The 17,567-nt window shown below is 38.4% G+C and overlaps 1 protein-coding gene across 1 annotated transcript; it reads right to left on the bottom strand.

Annotated features, from left to right (window-relative positions):
- Positions 1-14,688: 14,688 nt before the first annotated feature.
- On the bottom strand, positions 14,689-16,979 carry LOC140327652 (adenosine receptor A3-like). Its single transcript, XM_072407025.1, has one exon. The coding sequence runs from the start codon at positions 16,489-16,491 to the stop codon at positions 15,397-15,399; it is 1,095 nt and encodes a 364-aa protein (XP_072263126.1). The 5' UTR covers positions 16,492-16,979; the 3' UTR covers positions 14,689-15,396.
- Positions 16,980-17,567: the final 588 nt, after the last annotated feature.

The raw sequence follows: 17,567 nt of genomic DNA, 5'->3' as shown, positions 1-17,567 counted from the left end.
TGTATGGTTCCTACAGATATTATAGCATGGATCTGCGACACGTCTGCAATCCAATGATATCTCTGCATACGTATCTCTGTATACCTCTTGCAGCACCATTAAAGCACAGACCCTCTTTCTAGGTATGCGTGTTCCTATAGTCTGGCCCATCCACATATTATCTGTAGGTCTTGTGATGTCTCATGGCATTGCCAATTTCCTTGTGATGGCCGATAGCGCCTTTGTATCATTGTTATCCATAGCCCAATCCCTCTTGACGCTGCGCCGAGCATGCTGTTTTTTGCCACTGAACCCAACTGTTTTCCAGCTGAGAGATTTTTGATGTACTAAACATTTATTTCTAATTTGAGAGCCCTGGGGGTGCCCGGCCTCCTGAATCAGCGCACCGTGACAATGGCTCAGGCTGCCAGAAAGTGCGCAGTCAGGAAGACGCACAGACATCTGCTAGCGCAGGCACGTGTCACTGCGACACCTGCTCTTAGCAGACGCTCCATTCCAGTTATTTTAGTACAAAGTGGGCTAATGACAGATATGTGTTGTGTCAGTAGTGCTCAGCTTTCAGATGGTTGACGTTCTGGGTTATTTTGGCTATATGCCATGTCGCGTGGCCACTTAGAGGAAATTAGGCAATGTGGGACAATTGTCAAACAGAGAAAGTGCAATACACCCTGAGTGAAAGGAGACTTGTGATCCCATTTATTTGGAGGGGTTGTATTTTTATATATTGATGAAAACTGAATTCCAGGTAGATATATAGTATAAGACATCAACAAGATATCAATGGTAATAGTACAAGTGCCTGCATTTGACTTGGCATCAGCCTCTTGCAGTCCTGTGTTCTTATTACCTCCTGGTATGGTGGTTCTGGCAATGTATGTGCTGTTGATAGTGGTAATAGAAAAAATAAGGTGAATCTAGAGTGAATCTACTTAGTAGGAAAGCAGACAGCACCAAAATAAAAATTGACAAGGGTTCCAATTACTTCACACCAAAAATAAAAAGATTTGGCCATACGTGAACTATAAGCTCACCCCCAACACTAAGCTATCCTAACTAGTTTATTCTGTCTCACATCAGATCTATTTCAATCTCAAATTGGTAATTTGAGCAATCCAAGATCTGATTTGGCATTACTATACCTGTAATTGGCACCTAATCTGCTTTAATTCCCAAAAACCTGGAAAAGGTAAGAATGCGGGGCCAAGGTTTATTTCAGTGTTGGGGTTAGAGACACCTTACTATCTGGTCGGACTGCTCAAATTTTGGAAATCCAAAATTTAAAATTGTATTTTTTTAAAAGCCATCAAAGACAGCTATTGTACGGCTCAGCCAATCTGGTTACTGAATAATGAAAGCTGTCATTTATAGGACAGTAGACTTGGAGTTTCCGAATTTGGAAATGTTTGTGCTCTTAACATCTCCAAACATAATCCTAACGTAATCATAGACACTCAATGAACCCTCTGCATTAGCATATTTACCTTATTGGAACCTTTTAGCTTTAATATGGCAATAAACCTGTCCAAAACCAAAAATTAACCATGGCAAGATGGCTGAGGTGGGACTTAACGGAACCTAGGGGGCTAAGACCATCCCAAAAATACACTCATGGTTAAAACTTAGGTTAGGTTTAGCTCTCTGTAGAGTTGCCACCTGGCAGGAAAATGACCGGATGGCCGGTAATGGAAACAAAACTTGTTGCCAATGTTAGTGATAGGAAAGGGATTAGATGTGGCTTTTATTTCTCCGAAAATTTACGCTCAGTAGACGTAATACAGAAACAGGTGCAGTATGTGGCTTTAAGAAAATATACTTGTGAATGTATTTTTCCTGCGTAGGAAAATATACCCAAATAAAAATGGATATTTGCTACATATGGAGTCCAATACAAATAAATACACACACCCCAAACAATGCAGCTAAAGGAACACATGCAAAATTGAATAAACCTCAACTAGAAGGGGATTAAAAGATAAGCCCAGGATCACAAATCCAGGCTCTGCTTTTATTCATTTTCAAATTGGCACGTATTAAAGGAAAATTATGTATTTTCTGTAAGTTCGCAGTTTGAAATAATATTTTAACTAGCAAATGCCCATCTGCTTTTTTTTGGAATGATGGCATTACTTATCAAGAGTACGGGCAGGACAAAGTGGAATATTCATTTTTAGAGGCAACAGATGCAATGGTGGGGAAGTTGTTACAATAATGACAGGAAATTTTAAAGAATATTTCAATTGATGACCATGTATTAGCTTGAATGTGTTTGTGTGTTTATATATGTAAATATATATATAAATATATATATACATTTTTAAATCCAACCTAATAAAATAATGACTAGTGGTCTTCTGAATACCTATGTTAGGCAATTCTCTTATGGAGTGACAACTGTATCCAAATTGTGATCCTGCATCAAACTTCTGGTATAAACTACAAGCAGTTGTGCTGACACACTTTGTGCAGGGACATTGGCCCTGATTTATTAAAGCTCCCCAAGGCTGGAGAAAATATACTTTCATCAGTGAAGCTGGGTGACCCAGCAAACTTGGAATGGATTTCCTAAGTCATTTACTATTGATAGCAAGAGTTTTCAGTCCTGCACTAGATCCATTCCAGGTTTGCTGGATCACTCAGCTTCACTGATGAAGGTGTATCTTCTCCAGCCGAGAGCTTTAATAAATAAGGCCCATTGTGTGGATCTAGAGCAACAGGTTTTGGTTTGGGTTTAATTCTCAATTGAGTTAGAATCTAACGCTCAAGTAATGTTGCCTTAAATGCGACTATAGGGTGAACGAATTTGGAAGCACAAAAAAGGATGTCTCAATCTTATTACTGTATCTTGAAGTATCTCCCTAGCCTCTAATGTCTCCTGTGCATGTCCATAGTTTTTGACGCATATGCACTCTCTGTTTAAATTGAAGCACAGCTGCATTGAAATATTTCTAAAGCTACAAACTTTTCTTTTTCAGTTTGGAAAAAGCAGTGAGGAGGCAGAACCTCTGTCAGGCTTAAAATGATGTTGGTATTTCTGTTAAGGAGATTGACATGGAAAATCTGAAACCTGATTTATTAAAGCTCTCCAAGGCTGGAGAGGATACAATTTCATCAGTGAACCTGGGGGATCCAGCAAACCTGGAATGAATTTGTTAAAAGTAATTTGCTATTTTTTAGCAAATGTTTTCAATCCTGGACCAGATTCATTCCAGATTTGCTGGATTACACAGGCTCACTAAAGTGTATCCTCTCCAGTCTTGGAGAGCTTTATTCAACAGAGAGGAAATCTTCCAATAGGGTATCATCTGTCTAACTCACTATGGAGATTTCCTTTTATATTTTACACCTACAGAACAGAAAACACTATCTGCAAATGTAGTTTACGAATATGATTGTAAACACCTTTAGAAATATACATTTAATGAAAAGACAAAGCTATGGAACTGTAAGATTTTTTACATTTTTACATTACAATGTTTAAGTTTTTCTCATTTGCCTATAAACACGGAGGAATAGACCTGTAAATAAATATGAGATTTAAATTGTATTTTCTTTATCCCATAGGGATATCTTCCTAAGCTCTTCAAGGTTAAGTGCCCTGAATACCTCTCATTTTATCCCAGAGCCCAAGCAATGAAAAGACAATAAAGAGAGCTAGAAAGATGTAGCAGTCTGATCAGTCTCATCAGCTCTAATATAGTCTTCTTTTTTCCACCGGATTTCTTCCCTTCCCAGTTATGGACCACTTGCTTGCTTGTCATTAAAGTTCACCTTGAAGCTGCTATATCATCAATCAGGATGAAAAGCACTGGAGGTTCTGGAAGCAAAACTGGAAATGCTTTAACATGCTTTGTGGGACACATTATAGGTTGTAGGATCTATATCTATGTAGGAACAGATTCTGAGCTCATCTAACAAGCAGCTTGTATTTAAAATACATGGTTATGATTTATAGTTAGGTCTTTAGGTCTTTAGTGCCTTTATTGTGTCCTTGTCAGGATCTGTTGCCTGTCCACTGCTAAACGGTAGCATCTCCCTGCGGCAGCCTTATAGACACTAAATTGAGGGAGCAGTGAGCTGTACAGGAATTCTCACTGCCGCCAGTTGTCATATATGCAGACACTGCCATGCAAGTGTTTGCGCAGCTGGCAAGATGCCAACCAAGGGGAGCTACGTGGGACTGTGTGATTCAGAGGCAGGTTGGAACCTGCCCTAAGGATTGTATGGACTTTTTGGGATTTGTTTGTCGAATATTGTAATATTTGTTTACTTGGTATATACACATTGCACAACAAACTCAGGTCTCCTGATTATTGGTATCTTCATTGAACCAACCAACACACATTGAAGTCCAACACACACTGGAGAGATGGTGAAGGTAACAGAAAATTACAGGATACAGTCTAGCCTAAAGTCTCAGTCCTAAATCTATAGCTCTTACAGGATTTTATCCTTAGCGTTTAAGTTTCCAGCTTTGGCCTGTCCAGTCCACTGAGGCCTTCAGGATTGACTGCCCTGATGTCTCAATCTATTAGGATGCCATGGCTCCAGGAGGTCTACCCTAGCTCTCAGTTCTCCAATTTTTATACACTTGAAAGCTACTTACCCAAAAAGGCACCAACATAGCCCATAGGCCACAAACATTTCTCATTACAGCTAAGACTGGCTGTCACCCATGCCATACAATTACCACCTATGCAGCAACAGACATCCAACTATCACTCCACTGTGGAGAACCAAGTTTTAGAACTTTCTAGAAACTCTGAACCTAACCCCTTGATTCTTAAAGTGACCCTATAACAATAATTTTTTGTTCATCCTACCTTTTTCCTTTTGAGCAACCACTGGGAGTGAAACAAAAGCACTTTCACTGCTTTCAGTCATAGTGGCTGCATTTTGCACAGAGCTATGGGTTTCAGGGGTGCCAATCAAAGGTGTAGTGGGGAAGGCATGTGGGGGCACACCAAGTCTTCACTTTTTTCGGGACCCTTGTATAAGCTCTCCGTGCGCGCTCACCACTGATAGACTTCACTCTTACCATGGCCCCTTTTTTTATGACTACACCCCTGGTGCCAATAGGCAAAGCTCTATCTCACAGAGCCACATGCTCCTCCATACTTAGAAGTATCATATTTCTTACAGCTCACAGGATGAACACAGAGGTGGGGAACAAAGGAAAGGTAAATATTTGTTGCTGGAGATGAGAAGGAGTGAAAGTGCAGGGCTACTTTAAGGAGCCCATAGTAACGTAAATCTATAACTTTGCCCAGTATTGGCACAATAGAGGTTCCATATGGTTTTTCAGTCAGTTAGTGAGTCAACTAGCATCTTCAGTAAGGGTTCAGCAATGTTGGCTGTTTTATTTCATGGCAGGTTAACTTTAAAAACTTGACACAAGCAATGGAATGTAAAACATAGCACATGTATTGCTGCAGGTTACAATTAGCAGATCCCAGATATACAATCAGTAGAATAATACAAAAAATCTCCACGTTTTCCCATAAAAGGTTGGGTATGCCCCTCTTACACTTTTTGTGTGAAGCCACAGACTCTTTATTGTGCTAGATGGCCTCCATGCCCAACATGAAAGATATGTATGCAGACCAAGCTTGACTTCTATATGAAAAGTTGAGGTTAGCATCTAATATTTACTGTCTGTATCTCCAATCTTAGTGATCATTCAGACATGCGTTTTTACTAATGATGACCATGGCTGATCTCTTTTTTATTCTGGAGTTAGGTGATGGACCACAAGCTTAGTGGAGGTTTTGAATGAGAATCAGATCATTGCTAATGTGGAAGCTTTTTAATGCCTGGTGGGACTTTTTGAAAGGATGAGGGCTTCAAGCCACAGGGATGGACCAATAATTTTTTCACTATAAAAGACAAGTTAATTCTAGAGAAATTCTAGTATGGTGGAGTTTCACTATAAAAGACAGCCAACACACTTAATGGAATATACACAACTTCCCCAATATCAAGGCCTAGACATATTGTGCAGGAGTATAAAACCATGGGTAATCTCTGTATTCATTTCAAAGTATTCTTTAGCTCATTACCTTTAGGCTAATAACATAAAACCAATTTTGGGGAAACTAATGAACCTACCAGTATTGCCTTTTTTGCGGGAGGAAACTGGAGTGCCCATAGGAAATCCTTCTGATCCCTTAATATATATATTGCCTTATACAATGTACCCGTTAAAAAAGCAAGATGTGAAATCTAGCAAATAAATGAAAAAAATATAAAAGCATAAGAAAAGACTGATTTAAAGCTTTGTGCATATTGCGGCTATACTCTTTATATGAATAAATTGAACCTTCAAAAAAAAAAACCTATTATATAAAACAGCATTTTTACAATTTCTGATAGAAACATTTTTAAAGTTTATAGTACAACACGTTTATTTTTGATCTGCACGATATGCCCTTAATAGTGATCATAGCTGAGATTTTTCACGGTCGTTTATTGTTAGTCTACTTTTTAGGCAAGGCATTGTTGGGCGCTGAGTCATTTATTTTCTTATTGAAATATATTTGGTAGCAGTAGCAATACGATTGACCATGAGATAGTGATATCAGTATATTTCAAATTTTTTTTTGTTTAGGCTGATTAAAATGTGCTGTCCAACACACATCTTTGTTTTATGTTTGAATCAATAAAAGTCATTTATTGGGCCAAAAAGTTTGGTAAAAATGTTTATTAGTTTTTCCAGTCAATAAATCTAAAGATAAAGGAAGGAGGAGTACCACTGGTAGCCAGGCCGCTTTCTTAGCTTTGCTTCCTGCCAGAGATGTATGATTCTTTTTTTATCTGCATTGTGATCTAAGATGCATTAACAATACTTTTTATGATTTTTAATATGACCCCTGAGTTTATGGGGTCTGTGGGCACAGAGCTTGTTGGAATTTGGAAGTTCCCATTATTAAATATTTTTTTTTTCAATGAACATTTACCTTTTGTATGGTCCATCAGTGTCTGAATAGGAACCTGGCTACTCCCCACTGCACAATGACAGGAGCTCTGCCCAACTGAGCTCCTGTCATTGTTTGGCCAATCCAGCTGTCATAGTCAGATGGCTGGATTGGCTGCACCCTACTATTCCTGTCAATGTGCTATACCCTATATCTGTCAATGTTTGGGTTGACCCTGCTACCAAACACAAACATTGGGGTCTATTTAGATCAGTGGTCGCCAACCTTTTCAGTCCCGCGGACCACCAAAATCACCGGCTCACGACCATGCCAAGTGTCACAGGGGAAGAAACTTCCCCCAGAGTGACGTCATTATGACATAACCTTGCCCACGCTCCCATTGTAGACTCAGATCTGCGACACAGTCCAGGGACACAGTCCGCCCATTTCCCTGAGCCTGGGAACTGTACAGGGGATGTGGTCCGTGGCTCTGGCTGGTGCGTTCCTCAGCAGGGTCATTCTACTGACCGTGCTCGGGGTGCCATTGATTAATAACGAGTCATTGATTAATAAACCCTCTTGATCACTTGCCCACATTTGGGAAGAGAGAATATCATAAAGAACTGTACATATACAAGCCAAACACTGAGAGCCAATTTGTGTGTACATACTTTCACAAAAGTATAAATGAATGAGTGCTCTTAAAGACACCACCTCAGGGGTCCACAGTAATAGAACAGGCCTGCAGGCTGCTGCTTTTTCATCCCCCCACTGCTTATTCCTGCAAATAGAGCTACAAGACTGATACCCTTCAGGGTTAACCCCTAGTTAAAGGCTGCTGCATTTTCCAACCTGGAACACCCTGGATTATCCTTAATACTCACAAAAGAGAAAGGGAGACACTTTCCCATCTGATTCACTACACTACCACTAAGAGATTTGATCCATCATATCCAGATTCAAACAGTCTGACCCTGACAAATGACTCAACCAATATTCAAAAAGTTTGATGACTTATGTACTGAATAATCAATCAATACACTTCACTTTTTGCATGAAAAACCTCCAACCTCTTTCTTTCCTCTCTATTCATTTATACATAAATACTATATAGAGGTGGCTCAACATACAAACACATTTATACAGTGAGGAGGAGTAAAACCCTTTCAATACAAAAAATACTTTCACAAAAGGTTGTAAGATTCATTGTAATAGATCAATATATGAGTTTGGTGAATAGGTTAGGGTAAGTGTCACTAGCCGGGTTCTCCTAGTTTATCAAAGAAAGTACTAATAAAATTGTTATGTTCCAGAGCCTTTATCGTCCAATGGTTGGACTATATATTGGAAAATGGAAGATTAGAAGAAAACGGTATATTGTTTATTGATCCATGATGACCATTCTAATCAAAAGAGGCAATTTGGATGCTCTATCAGTGGAAAGAAATATATCTTATCTTAAGTATATCCTGAAGCTTATCCTTTTATACACAAGTTTTGAAGATTACTCTATTCTCAATATATTCTTTTACAGTAAACTTCTTGAACCGTATAACTTTTCAAATTACCAGCAAGTTATTATCCAATTTTCCTCTAAAACATTAAGACTTGTTCCTTTCTTTCTTTCATCACATAATCACTAGATCTGCCTCCATTCCACAAGAAACCTTTATTTTATGAAGTTAATTAACTTATACCACCACATCAGCAATCATCACACACTACAACTGACACTGCCTTTTTTGATTGAAATGTTCATCATGGACCAATAAACCATATACCGTTTTCTCCTAATTGGTCTAATCTTCACATTGTACGCAGTAAGTCAGTACTTAATCCAACTGATTAATTGATAATCATAAAGGTTAATATATCTGAAATTATCATGTATACTGAAATGATTTATTATCATAGTTTTAGGGTCCCCTAATCCCCTGAAAAAGCCCATAGGGGCGAAACGCGTCGGGCTGGAACCCACTATGTGACTATGTGACTACAAGTTTGTCAATCCTAATATTCATATAAAACAATGTGAATAGATTGAATATTCCACACCTTTCTATATGTCCATACATTAAAAAACAAGTAAAACATTACACAAGTAATTTTAAAAACAATTTTTAATTTATAATATGGTCTTGCATGATTGGATGGGTTCATATCTCATATATGAATCCATCCAATCATGCGAGACCTCATTATACATGAAAATTTGTTTTTACAATTACTTGTGTAATATGGTACTTGTTTTTTTAATGTATGGAATAAAAGTTATATTTTTGAATATTTTAAAAGTGTCTCTTAAAAGTCCTGTGATTATTTTGTGAAACAAAGAAAATCTACATTAATTGGATGTGGCACATTCTGTAAAGTATCTATCCATCTACCTCTGACCACTAGAAATAAGATTACAGTATACCTTTCTATATGTCGTTTTACCTAAATGTACTATTTTAAACATTATTTGGTGTATTCTAATAAAGTTACCATGGTTTTTCATATAACCACTCATTGCTGCCCTAAAAAGCCTGCTTTTTCTTTCCTTTCTCCCATTTTCTAAATGAGTTTGCCATTTATTGATGGTTTTATTCTGGAATTGTCTGCAATAACATTAAGAATGTTTTATGTAAAAATGAATTTTATTATAATTTTTTCATTAGTATAATTGGTATAATTTTAATTACCTTATTCAAAAAAAATCCTTAAAAAAAAACGTTCAGTTCAGTGCTGCTTTATGTTGTTTATGAATTATACAGTGGGAAAATGCCCCCTACATTGGTGGTCTGTGGGAAAAAAAAGTTACCTTATAGATATCTAAAAATATAATTGGTGTCCCTTGCCTGAGAGACAGAAATCAATCCCTGTTCATTGAACCCCTAACAATCTTTGGAAGAATCCAAGGATTTTGTCACAGATCCCCACAGGACCAGGGAATCTGTGCCTTTGTCTGAGTCACCCACCTCACATTCCTGTCCACTGGTCACTTCCTGGTCTCGGTCGTGTGATCCTCTGATTGCTGCCCCTTTACCTCAAAGAACCAGAATATTGTGCAGAAACACTCATCTGCTGGCAGAAGTGTAAACACCGCCACTGCTCTAGCCCTCCCTCTGGTGGTGGGTTCTTTTACTTGCTGGTCATGTGATTCCCATTTGCAGCAGGAAGTTCCTTTTGGCTCTGTTCTCAGGTTCTTTTTGTCCCTGTCTGTGTTTCCTGCTGCTGATTTTCTTGTGTACCAACCCCGGCTTTGAATCTTGACTATTCCTGATCGCTGCCTGCCCTGACTTTTGGATATTCTTTACCACTCCTGTTTGCCCCCTGCCTTCACCTCTTGTCTGCCCTCACCTTTCGTGGCTTCTCTGACCATGATCCTGTCTCATGTTCCTGCACCACGCTTTGCACCACAGGGGTTGCAACCTGGCAACTGTTTGCAACTTAACATCCTCACCTCTAGAGGCTCTGGAGAATACTGGGCCTTTGTTTAGACTCTGCGCCCCACTCACGTCTCTGCCAATTGAGCTGGGGACACGGTGGGTCCACCATCCTGCCCTGTGGCACTCTGACAGATTCCCCAGAATCTTGGTTGAGAAAGTCTGCTCTGGTCTCACGATTTCCTATTTTGGCTTGTTTGTTTTATTTATTTTTGGATTATGCTTAAAAGGCATCCAGGACAGAAATTTCAAAAACAATAAAGCCATTTTCTTCTGTGTGAAAAAGTGTGTCCATCCAGAGTTACAAATCTGGAGCCAATAGGGCCTGATCTATGAAAGCTTGCCAACACTGGAGAGGATAAAGTATTATAAGAGAACCTGGGTGATCCAGCAAACACTTAACGGATCTATTCCAGGAATGAAAACATTTGTCAAAAAAAGAAATCCATTCCAAGTTTGCTGGGTCACTCTTCCATAATAGACTATCTTGTCCTGTCTTGGAGAACGGTAATAAATGTGGTTTATAGTGTTCTGTAAGTGAGAACCACTGTGCATGAATCTCCAGCCAACCAGCATGAACTTCAAGTAGAATTTCAGCTAACACTCAAGGCCTAATTATAACATGTTGTAACTTTATTGGTATGATGCTTTTGTATTAATAGTTATGTGCATTTCAATTTATTTACACATAAAATTATTTTAAAAGGAAAAAATGTCATAACCTTAGTTAATTATTTTTGTTTTTTACTGTTTCCTTAACTTGTTTCCTTAGCTTTCTTTGTTTTCAAGCTTTTTATAGTATTGACTAATATCACGCAAAATATAATAAAAAATTCTGATTGGTGGAAGTGAAAAAAGGGGCAAGATAGGGATTGGGGTTACATTTTGTCCAGTGATGGGCATCAAAGGAAATCAGTCCTTTGAGATTATGGAGACTGCTATTTCAGACATTTTTTTCTTAAGATGTTATTTGCTTGGCCACAGTGCTCATGCAAAGACTTAAGTACTTTTGAAGTCACTCAACCCAAACAAATATGCAGGAGGCGGTGAGTAATTACCTATTAAATTACAGGCAGTTTTTGCAGGAAAACCATAGTCTGGCAACACAATGAATTGTCATACAATACAGACTCATTTCACAGTGGTATAATAATACTGCTATACAACCCTGGCTTTCTTTAAGATCCTAACAGAGTATTTATAATACCATGGCCTTAAGTAAACATCATCAGTCTTTGTATTGTATTGTTATATAAGCATGGATGAGTTATGTAAAAATGTATATTGCAAAACCATTTAACACACAATGACCTGTAATACATTCCATGTGTGTTCAGAAGTTTTTTTTAATGTTAATCGGAAAGGAAACACCAGGAGAAATAATTTCCCCAGGGTTCCTTAATCCTCCTGACGTGAACCCTGATGCTTAAAGCGGAAGTAACCCTTTTATTCCAAAAATTGCAATTAGATAGGTCCTTTATGGAGGAGAAACCGGTGATGTCCCTTCTGAAAAAAAAACCTTACCTATCTAATTGAATTTGTTTTTAAAAAACACTCATCTGTCCCAATTCCATTGTGGGTGCCATCATGTTATTTCTTCCTCTGTTCAATCAGTCGTTCTTTATTGGCCATCTTTATTGGTTGGGCTGGGATGATATACCTCCTGAGCTCCTGCCTTCCTGCTCATTTACTTTGGACATCTGCAGGGGAAGCTGGAATTTGCAGAATATCCCAGTCAACCATGCTGAGATGCAGAAAATTGAAGAGAACGATCAAGCAGGTAAGTATATTTTATTCCAGATGGAGCATTGCTTGACTCTTTCTCCCAGCCTGGGAAAACGTAGGCCAGTGTGCGTTCCCAGGTTCCAAATACTGTGGTTCTTAGAAAATAGAGATTGTTTAACACAGAATTATGTGACCAGAAGCTGTGACCCCCCCCCCCCCCCCCCCCCCCCGACATGACTTTTTATATGAGTCTATGCACGCCTATGCTGTGATAAGGGCTTGGGGGACATGGCCATGCCATATTCCAATGTTCAGGATATTGATTATGAGAGAAATGTATGGGCATGGGAATAATACATAATACAATAGATGTAAGATAAAGACACTGAAACTGTATGAGTCAGTTTAAATTGCAATTTTTGTCTCTAGAGTCAAATCCTTTTTTATCACATTTTGGAAGATTGGTGGTAAGGAAATAAAGCCTCAGTATTACCCTTCTGATTTTCCATGCACAGCACCACCAAGGCTATGAAGGAAGGGAAGGAGTCAGTGCTTATGAATATGCTTAAAGGAAGAGTGGAAGAGCAGAATATCTCCTTTATACGTTTGCTGCTTCCTTGTCCAATCAAAGGTTGTGGAAAGATTACTGACCAAACTGTTTTGCTTTAACTTCAACTTTCAACTTCAGCCCAAACGTTTTGTTTTATCATCAGAAGAATAGTGAAGGGTTATGTTCTATGCCATTTTTTCATTGATGTGTCCCTATTGAGGAGATTTCCTATGAGGACACAGACAGAAATGAATACCATAATAAATTTTATTTCTTTTCCACTCTAATCAAAAGGATTTCATTAGGTTTCATTAGTAAAAAGGAGGACCGATAGCTGCTAAAATTCCCATTGACCTTGCTGTATCAGATTTAAATGAAATCTAAATCCTCAAACCTAAATATAATTTTTTGTAATTTACCAGATAATTTTCAGGCTTTATTTTCTTTTGGTCGGATGATATTGCCAGTAGAACATTTCTTGTATTAGCTACACCATGGATACAACACGTCTAGTGTTGCCACCCTAAAGCAGGAAATGTGTTAGGACCAAAGAACACCATCCCTCTCCTCTTTCTATTATAGTGGGGGAGGTGTTCTCCAGTTTACTGCTGTGCAGGAATGATATCTATTGTTAGAGATAAAGCTACTAAGTGCCCAGGGCACAGGACAAATCTGGATTCATAGTAAGGTCAGCTTGTATTTGTTTGCACTTATCAAAGAGTTATATCAAATCATGTAACAGGTGTAGATATATTTTTATATATATATATATATATATATATATATATATATATAAATATATATATATATGTGAGTAAAAGACCTGGAACAAACTTTCTCTAAATGTGTCAGAATCCCAATGCTTGTTTAAAGTTATAGGTTTAGCATAATCATGACACCCAGGAAAGTAGCATTCTCAATTGCAGAGCTTGGTAATGACAGACTATATGATAAAATATCTCTGATATCTGGACCTCTAGCCATATACCTACCAACTTTTGGAGATAGGGAAGGGGACACTTTTAACTTAAATTATGTACATAATGACACACCCATGATATGCCCACATTTGCAAATTATAGAAAATGAACATGCTTGGTATTCTGATATGTTTGTTCAAACTCACAAACTTTCCCAACTAATTTTCCTTTATCTTTATATTTTAAAAAAACTGAATAATTTAGAGGATATATTATATATTTGGTGTAAAATAACATTTGTTTCTATAGAGGTGTATATATGGAGCCAAAAAGAGGAACAGTCACCTCAAATTGGGAAGTATAAAGAAGGACAGTCCTCTAAACCTCTAAACCAGGAACATTTTGGGGGGGGGGGGATATTAGGGGGAACAGTTCCTCCAAATCAAGAACAGCTAGGAGGTATGAACAGAGACATTTCTTTAAACTTAGGGATAGTTGGAAGGTATGCTAGTCAAAAGAAACTCAAATGGAAGAATAACAAAAAATAGGAACTGTGTGTGACCCCTGGTCCTTAGCTAATTAGGACTGATGATACAAAAGCACAGTGTCATGCACTATATATATATACTTCCAAAGAGGATTGTTAAAAAAAAAGTTATTGAAGATTTTTTATAGCTTAACTTCAGTGAAAATAAAAACAAAAACCCTTGCATTAGGGCACAGGGTTTAATCCTTGACACATGAATGTTTGATTTCTTGGTATCTAATGTCAATGTACTCTGCATGTTTTTCTTTAAACATTGTTTAATCCATGTCCAATTTGGGTCTGTTTCCTTTAATTAGTGGCTGAGAGCAGCATATGCTTAACCCTTAGGTTCAACGACATGATAATGAAATGCTTTACAGAGAGAGAGTAGAATAGCAACAGATCTCTGTACAGAAGGAATGCCGGACAAATGCCACTAGGAAGAATCAAATATGCAGCTTAAAAGGAGATCAGCTAGCTGATTATTTTATACTTCAAATACCATTTCATCTTATCTGCTGCATACATGGAAAAATACTAGCAGGATCTACAAAGCACAAAATATATAGAATAAATCAGTGGCAGTGACAGAGATGAGACAAGACAAGAGAAACAATGTAAAAACCTGAAAGAATATTTGGTTTATTACGTCTATTTTTTATATATAATCTTTCAACCCATAGACTAACACTAGTAAAAACCAATCCTACAATTTAACATGCAGCAACACAAACCAAGAATAAATTTAATTTTCCATTTGCAAATGCTCCAGCTTGAATGTTTGTCTTCCAGTGGTATGCCAACCAGCTTGGCCAATAAAGAGTTAAGTGCCAGGGGTGATAAAAAACACAGTGCGTCTCCCTGACATCCTTCCCTGGTATTGTGCACTGGGCAGCATTACAATGACACTGGCTTTATTGGTGCTTGAGCGATAGTACAGATTATCCTCTTGAGGCATTTCATCTAGACTTCAATCACTGACCAAAAACCTGGCAGTGGCCAAGTGTCCATCTTTTTTCAAAATTTTTGGATGCAATTCAAAATAAATATGAACATTTTCTATATAGCAGCTCACAAGAGTAAATTATAAGTCTGTAAAGATTTAAACTAAACTTTGCCTGCAGAGTAAATGATCTGGTCACATTTGATGGCCCTGATCACCTTGGAGAACCTCAAATCCTTGGTGAATATATATTCTGTAAGACCTCTGTGATGCTTGAATCTAAGTCTGTTTAACATTCAACAAAGTTATGGTCCAGGACTCCAGATCAATGAACTGGATCTCTGTTTTTTGATTGTCAAAACTGTCCAAGGCTTTCGGAGGACATAAAAGGATTCAAGCTGTTTCGGGACGGAAAATCTCTTTGAGAACAGCTACACATGGAGAGGAGCTATCCTCTTTAATGTTGCATTGAGGTCTTGGCTGGAGGTTTGGGGACCTGAGCACCTGTCTGCTGAATAACTCACGGACCCCTTGCCTGAATTTTAAGTCACGGGCGCTGTAGATGACGACATTCCAACAGCTATTGGAGGTGAGGATCCAGAACGCATAGAAAGAAAACTCACACCAATCATAACCCAAGACATTGCCCATTACAAACACAGCAATGGGGCCGAAGGAGGCAGAAAAAGCAAAGGTTAGGATTCCGATGGTCTTGGCCGCTGTGATGTCCGAGAACGAAACTTTGCTGCATGTGCTCTGAGAGTCGGCCTCTAGCTGTTTTCTGACCCTGCTATACTGCCTGATGGCTGCAAAAGTTATAAAATTTATGGCATAGGTGCCACCAAGCAAGGAAAAGTCAAAAGCTGGGAAGATGAGCATAATGTTCAAGGCAGGACCTTCTGGTGGTACAGCAATGAAGGTATAAGTGCACATCTTGCTGCATGTGTTGTACTCCAAAGTTAGGTTTCGACTGACGATCATGGGCAACATGGCAAAAACAAAGCTGAAGATCCAGCAGAACACGGCGAGGAACCCAGTCCTTTTCCTAGTAATCACAACCCGCTTATGTAGAGGTCTCAGTACAGCAATGCTCCTCTCAACGGACATCAAGAATATGGTGGAGATGGAGACAAATGTGCAGCCAGCGAAGATGGGACCCATGATGAAACAAGGGATCTGGGTATTAATGGCTGATTGGGTAGCTCTAGATCCATTTTCCAGTGTATACAGAAGACGCATTATTTCCACATACACAGAATAAGGCACAACCAGAACTCCAACTGCCAGGTCTGCCAAAGCTAAAGAGATCTTCAGGAGACCTTGAGAGGTCCTGAGTTGCTTAGTCCTCACAAAAACCAGAAGACACAACACATTGCCCACTGTGATTGTCACAATCAATAGCACCATGACAGAAATTTTAAAGGTGTCCCCAAGCAAAGATGTGCTGCAGATGCTGCAATTCCAAGCGGTGGAAATATTTTCAAACATTGGAGAAACAAAGTTAATACAAACTTAAAGTCAAGAATCCATCTGGTAAGCTTTCCTTATCCAAGGCCAAAACAGAAGGGATATATACTCCTTAGCTCAAGAACAGGAACATCTTTCTGATTTGCTCTGCAAGTGGCGCTGGGAAGCGTGCATCCACAGGTAAATATTTTGAGCCTTGAGCAAACAAGGATATTTCTGTGGCAAATTGAAAGCAATCCAAACACTAAATGCAGATAAGGGATTTACAGAGACGTTTAGCGCAATCACTCTTTGAAGAGCATTATTAGGCTAGTTCCTTCCCATACAGCAAGGGGGGACGGTGGAGTGTTTGCTTTGCACTGAAAATGCAGCCAAAATTTGTCCTCAAACAAACAGAAGTCAGTAGCTCCAGATGTATTCAGCTGCTCATAGAGTTCTAGCAGAAGCTGAGTCTGTTGGCAATGAGAAGTAATCAGACTGGTATAGTATAGAAGAGTGGAAGCAGTTAGCATGCCAGGCTAAACGCGTTTATATTCCCCTTCTCTCCTATCTTTATTCTTATTGACCATCTCTCCTCCTGTTATCGTTTCCTCCCACTCCTGTCTCTCCCTCAATCAGTATACTCACACTACTCCCCTCTTTCTTCTTCTCCGCCTCAAATCATTCTTCTTTATTCACATTCTCTCCAGATACAAATCCACACTCATTCAGCCCGCTAGGCAAAAACAACACTTTTTTTTTTTAAACACCGGATTACAAGCTTTTACTTACATATCATCGCTTTGGCATTTTAAGAGTCTAGATTTCAAGGGACCCAAGCCTCTGGACAGCTATGGAGATAAACCTTTATTATTTATTAATATTTGAAAACTTATTTAAATGTTACAATAAAAATGCAATATATGTGTGAATCTATCTATCTATCTATCTATCTATCTATCTATCTATCTATATAGATATTTTTTTTAATACATTTTCATATACTATATATGTATATGCCATGGGCTCTATTCATAAAAAAGGAAATCTGACATTTCCTCAAGCATTCCCTGGTGGAAATCTTCCAAGTTTATGTGTTTATATGGCAGTAATTGATT

The sequence above is a fragment of the Pyxicephalus adspersus genome, chromosome 3 (genome assembly GCF_032062135.1).
Source record: "Pyxicephalus adspersus chromosome 3, UCB_Pads_2.0, whole genome shotgun sequence".
Taxonomy (NCBI): Eukaryota; Metazoa; Chordata; class Amphibia; order Anura; family Pyxicephalidae; genus Pyxicephalus; species Pyxicephalus adspersus.
Note: the sequence above shows the minus strand (reverse complement) of the source record. Positions and strands in the feature narration are given on the sequence as shown.

Coding starts and splice junctions, on each gene's coding strand:
- LOC140327652 (XM_072407025.1), bottom strand. CDS start 16,491: ATGTTTGAAAATATTTCCACCGCTTGGAATTGCAGCATCTGCAGCACA.